This window comes from Elephantulus edwardii, unplaced genomic scaffold (genome assembly GCF_000299155.1).
Source record: "Elephantulus edwardii isolate Elephantulus edwardi_28Jun2011 unplaced genomic scaffold, EleEdw1.0 scaffold00039, whole genome shotgun sequence".
NCBI classification, from domain to species: Eukaryota; Metazoa; Chordata; class Mammalia; order Macroscelidea; family Macroscelididae; genus Elephantulus; species Elephantulus edwardii.
Window position 1 is genome coordinate 15,898,655 of NW_006399789.1, and position 6,219 is coordinate 15,904,873.

Here is a 6,219-nt window from a genome sequence, read left to right on the forward strand (position 1 = left end):
ACGGCACATAACAACAACAACAACATTATTTGTACATTTTAGTTTTAAAATGTACACGTTACTTTTTTATTACTGAATAGGGGACTGAAATAAAAATTATAGTCCTTAACAAAATTGGATTATTTTCTATTTATTATTTTCTATCGGATTATTTTTATTTTATCATTAATGGAAGCAAAAGTTATCCTTTGTGTGGTCCTTAGTGACTTGAAGTTTTACCTGTATAGAATTAGAATTCATCCTATTGTGATGCTAGTTTTGGCCCTGTGATTAGTTAGGATAGAAAATTCTAAAACTTAAGAGTACCTTTCTAGGTTTTATCATGCTTATGAAACTTCTTAGAATTAAAGTTGAATGTTTATAATATGTTTTGTGGTTTTGTTTTCTTTACAGAATTAAGTTGTGATCATGACTACTGAAGTAGGCTCTTCATCTGAAGTGAAAAAGGAATCTGACCAGTTAGGAGCAGATGCGACCAAGGAAAAACCTAAAGAAGTGGCAGAAAATCAGCAGAATCAGTCTTCTGAGCTGGAGGAAGAAAAAGGTTCCCAGCCACCTCCTCCAGCTGAAAGCCAAAGTAGTCCTCGCCGCCAGAAGAGAGAGAAGGATCCATCGGAGAGTAGGGGCATTTCTCGATTCATACCCCCGTGGCTTAAGAAGCAAAAATCATATAATTTAGTATTAGCCAAAGATGGAGGAGACAAAAAAGAGCCTGGCCAGGCTGTTGTGGAAGAACAGGCCATGATTAAAGGGGAATCTCTTCCAGAAGAAGAGCGGCAGGCGAAGGGTGATGCTGAAGACACAGCTCAGAGAAAACAACAGGAAATGAAGGTTGAAGTCAAGGAAGAAAAAGCTTCAGTGTGTGTTGGGGAGGCACAGGTATGCTCGGGATGTGATTATCTGGAAATGAAAACACAGTGGCATAACAACACAAACAAATGGATTTGTTTGATTTAAATTATTTCCAGAATTTTTAAATGGAAATATTGCTGACTTAATATATCTGGATGTAAAGCTTAGATCGATCTATTAATCCTCCTGTTTCTCTGTCTTTTTCTCCTTTTCTCTTTTTAATTTATAAGGTAATGAAAGAAACCTATATCTGGAGAGGGTGCAGCCAGAGTGCTCTTTGGAGGCAAGAATGATGAGGCTTTGCCTCACCTACTTTGGGCATGTTGCTAGAAGGGGCTCTTCTTAAAGAGGGAGATGACGCTAGGAAAGGTGGAAGGTCAGAGAAGGAGAGGGAGACCCTCAATCAGGTGGATTGACGTGGTGACTGCTCAATGGGCACTTGTGTGTTAGAAAGTGGGAGGATGGCACAGGATAGAACAGGGTTCAAATGGTTGCTATGAGTTCTTCTTGACAGCACCTAACAACAGCAGCAGCTATAAATGAAAACAATGGAAGCAAAAGTCATATAATTTAGTATCGGCCAAAGATGGAGGAGATAAAAACTGTACTATATACATAAATGTACACACAGTATATATGTAAATACTAGAGTTTATATTTATTCCTTATAGAGTCAAATAGATACTTCTAGAATTCTTCTTTTAAACAAAATGCCCATTTATCTCTTTGATTTATTGAATTCATTGAGTAGTAAGGAATAAATTGGTGTGCTTGTGTATGCATTTTAATTGCCTAAAGAAGTCTAGGTTTTGCCATAGTTTGTGATTTGAGTTACACATTTTGTTATTTTAAATACTTAGTGTGTCATTACCAGGATGTAGTTTATTTCAGTCATTTAATGTCAAAATGACCAAATTCACAAAATGAGAAAATGAGTTTCTGACATACTCCTTTCAGGACTCTTTTTCTAGCAAAATGTTGAAGTTTTAGTCTTAAAGTGGTTATAATAACGATCACATTTCTTATTGAAGATCTTTTTAATAAGTTGTTGTCTTTGGCTATTTGGTTATTATTGTTATGAACTTAATGCTTTTCCTAATAGCCTGTTGAAGATGAAAATAAGAAGAGAGAAGAAGAGAAGGAGAAAGAAATTCAGGAAGAAAAACCAGAAGGAGAAGCAGCAAAAAGGGAGACAAAGGAAGTCCAGACCAATGAACTGAAAGCAGAGAAGGAATCTCAAAAAGCTACTAAGAAGACCAAAACTGTCCAGTGTAAAGTGATCCTCCTGGATGGCACTGAGTACAGCTGTGACCTGGAGGTGAGGCTGGGAGCTGAGAGGAGGAATGATGGCGGGAATGAAAGGCAGAGTCTAAGCGGTTTTCCCTTTTGGCGTGACACAGTGAATAGATTTCTGTGTTTTACCTAGTTTTTTCCATTTTTTTGGCATTTGAAAAAATGCACAAAAGAAGGAAATTTCTATTGCAAAGAATTATTTCCTGATGCTTAGGGATAAGGAGAATTGATTCCCTGCCAGTTGGCTCAGGTTAAAAGATGTACTGCTTGTCTTCTAAATGAGCATTAAGCATTTTGAAGGTTAACTTTTGCCCATAAGGTGTTTTACAGGAGGAAAAAAAAAAGTTAACATGTAAGAATGGTGAAATTTGGTGAGCAAATTTAAACCTAAGTGATTTATCTTTTTAATTTTGTTCAGTTATACCCATGATTTGTAAAATATGTACTTCATTTACCATTGTTGCTGACAGGAACTAATTATCATTTTAAAAAGAACTCTCAGCAACTTAACTTTGTGTCAGAGGCTTTATTACTTCACAGCTGAAATGCCTTACACAGCCTATAAGAATAACTGAAAAGTCGGGATGGTACAGTAGTTAAACTCAATAAACTGAAGGGTGCAACTGTACTTCAAACCCACCAGCCACTCCTTTGGAAGATAGATGTAGCATCTTGATCTCATAAAGAGTTACTTACAGTCTTTGAAACCCTTTGGAGGAGCTCTACTCTGTATGGTTTCTATGAATCAGAAGCAACTCTACAACAGTAGGTTTTGCTTTGTCTTAGAATGATATCTAGTGTTTAATGGAAGGGGTTCTGGTGATGTAGTCTGTGGGAGGTGGCGCCTGTCTGGCAATCCAGATCCACCAGCTGCTGCTCAGAAGGAAGACGGGGAGTCTCCTTTATGATTTACAGCCTTCTGAAAACTGGCAGGAGGGTCAGGTGTGAGTTGGTGGTGATTGGACAGCAATGACTTCCTTATTTGTGTGCTTAATGAAAACATTGTGAAAAACTTTGAATGATCTCTCTCATTTAATACAAGAATCCTTATGAGGTAGCTTATTCTTGTTGTATTCCCAGTGCTTTCGTGGCAGCTGTAGAGTGTGGAGATGTTGAGTATCTTGCCCAAAGTTTCATTGTAATTAGTTGAGCCAGAATTCCAGCTCAATGAGATGGATGGATGAGATAGTTCACCACAGTGAACTTGAGCATAACAGAGATCATGAAGTTGGTATTGGATAGGTCAAGTTTCAGATCTTTCGTTCATGGGGTCACTATGAGTCATAATCAACTCGTTAGCACCTAATAACAATAACAACAACAACAACAGTAGTTCGTCTATAGAATTTATGAACTTGACCACTTAGAAACATATTTTATCTTTCACACTTGAACCTTATTTACTCTTTTTTAATATTTTCTCTAAACAGTAGTCTAGTCTTTGGTCATCTACATTCAATTTTGCAAATCTTTTTCTTACTGTCTTACATTCTTATTATATGCAGGGGTTAAACTTGAACATCATGTAAGTATACAGCTTAGTAAAGTCACCTTTGTATCTACATAATTGAACAGTGTTGTTGACTGCCTGAGTAGTCGCCCCACTCATTGGGTCCCCATGCACAACCAGATGGACCATTTTGATCCCTATCATGAGATTTTCATTGGCTGATTTTGTAAAAAAGTCATCATTAGGCCTTTCTTTCTAGTCTGTTTTCGTTTGGAAGCTCCGCCAAAAGCTATTGAGCATGATAGCAATACCCAAACTACTGACAGATGGATAATGGCTGGTATTGATGTATTAGCCAGGAATTGAACTTGAGCTTCTCCCACATGGAAGACTCTTGTTTCTGCCACTGAACTATCCTTGCTCCCAATTGAACAATAGTTAATTATGTATTTGATTATTATATGCAAGAAATTTATGCTGCCAAGAGAAGTTATTTTGAATTCTTGATAGTTGCATTTATCTTTGTGTTTTTAATATGAAAATATTTGAGTTATAATAGTCTAGTATTTGAATTCTTCAAAGAAAAGGACAAGAGTAAAATGCTATAATACTCAATTGTCCAAATAAGCTTTACTTCAGTCACATAGCTTTTTCATTGAGGATCCTGCACAATGTACAAATTCCTGAATTCTGTGGAAGTTACGATGTAGGTTTGGGGATTTTGACCGGAGCACAAAGTGCATTGTCTTACATGTCATATTGTGCTTCGTTTGGATTGGCTGTAGTATATGGATGGATGGATGATTCTTTTCAAAAAGTAAGTTTTTATTATTGTATTTTGTTTTGTCTAAATTCTCCTTTTCTCCAAATTATAGCTGTTGCTTTAGGAAACATCCTGAACTGATTTGCAGATTTATCTGGCTCAATACAATATAATAAAAATCACTATATGGGCACTCTGCTTTTCATATCTTGTTATCGCTTGTTATTAGGTGTCAAATCTCATATTGAAATGTTAACCAAATAAGTAATTTATTATCAGTGTACCTTGTCACTCTGTCCACTACTCATTGGGGAATCAACTTTAGTTTGCTCTCTGAAGTTGAAAGCAAAAAAGGTAAATGTAATAGTTGATTTTTTTAATTGGATGGAAAAATATATTATTTTAGTTGTTTCTTTAAGTCAGTGCTCGAGAAGTATAGTGATGTATTTATTATATGAACTCGCTTTGATAGGTTGTTACAGATTTGACTTTTTATTAATAATTATTTGATACGCTTTTATAAGAATAAACTGAGAAGAGCAGACAGGGAATTTACTAGTAGAATGTATCCCTTCCCCTCCTTGAATAAAAAGTTAAAAGGAATTTGAATGGACTTCAGAAGTACTCAGATTGTAATCATTAGCAATTTATAGATACACTTGGCTCAATACAATCTAAAAGGATGCTCCTTTGCTGTAGTCTGTGAAGTCATGCTGCTAACTGAAAGGTGGCACTTCTCCATGGCTCTACTAGCTGCTCCAGAGAGAAAGATGAGCAGTCTCCTTCCTTGTGATTTACTGCCTCCTGAAAACCTGCGAGAGTCAACTAGGAGTTGTTTGCAATTTGGTGGCAAGGAGTTTTACTTTTTTTGGAATTTAGGTTTCTTTCTTGTTTTTTTTTTTTTTAACTTTCCAGTCAAATTCAGCAGTAAGGGGGTGGTATAATAATTTTAGTTGCACTAATGTTAATTGTTTCTGATAACTTTTACAGTTGGCCCAGGCTTTTGATTTTGTTTTTAAGAACTGTGATATTCTGTTGCAAATTTCATATACCAGCAGTCTACACAACTTTTTTTTTATTTAACGATAGACCATAATTCAACAGTATCATCATAGATATTATAACATGTGTGGAAGCTATAACTTACGTTCCTCTTAATTAATTTCTATTTTTATTCATGTTTCTTTTCCTGATGTCTTGATTGTTTCCATTAGTGTGGGTCTGTTACTCATCAGACCTGCTATTTCCTCTTTAGGAGCAGAGCCCAGTCACTTGGTCTGAGCACCCTCATGTTTCCTGATTCTCCTGCTGATTTTAGGCACATGGGATAATATGTGCTGATATTGCTTATCTGTGGCTCTGTGGCCGTGTACAGGAAATCAGTGTCTGAGAACTCTTGCGGAAGCCAATCCTGTGGAACCCTGCCTGTTGATGAACTTACATGAATTCAAGGAAGGTGAATGCAACATGGAAATGAAAAAGAAATAAAAACCAATTGGGGGCATTTAGAGTTGTTTTTATTATGCAGAAGGCATAGTTGTCTTCATTTAGGTCACCTAAGACAGAAGGGGAGAGTGGAGCCCCTCATGCATGGCCTTTGCTGGATGTTGTGGAGGGCCAGAACGGCCTGGTTTGTTGGGACCTTATAGGACAAGATGAGGTTCAGGAAAGTTTTAAGTGCTGTTGTATTGTTGTTATGTGCTGTCGAGTTGTTTGCGACTCATAACGACCCTATGCACAACAGCCCTAAACCCTGCTCTGTCCTGCGCCATCTGCACTGCCTCTGACACACCCATCCCGATTACCCCAGTCACCGAATCAATCCATCTCATAGAGGGTCTTCCCCTCCTGCGCTGTCCCT

At 37.1% G+C, this 6,219-nt stretch overlaps 1 protein-coding gene across 1 annotated transcript in view; it reads left to right on the forward strand.

Moving 5' to 3' along the window:
* Positions 1–408: 408 nt before the first annotated feature.
* The window catches only part of EPB41L2 (erythrocyte membrane protein band 4.1-like 2), a 135,410-nt gene continuing 129,599 nt past the window's right edge, over positions 409–6,219 (forward strand). Inside the window, exons 1-2 of the mRNA XM_006885028.1 lie at positions 409–879; positions 1,955–2,170. Of these exons, the coding sequence (XP_006885090.1) occupies positions 409–879; positions 1,955–2,170 (687 nt within the window). The remainder of the gene's footprint in view (positions 880–1,954; positions 2,171–6,219) is intronic.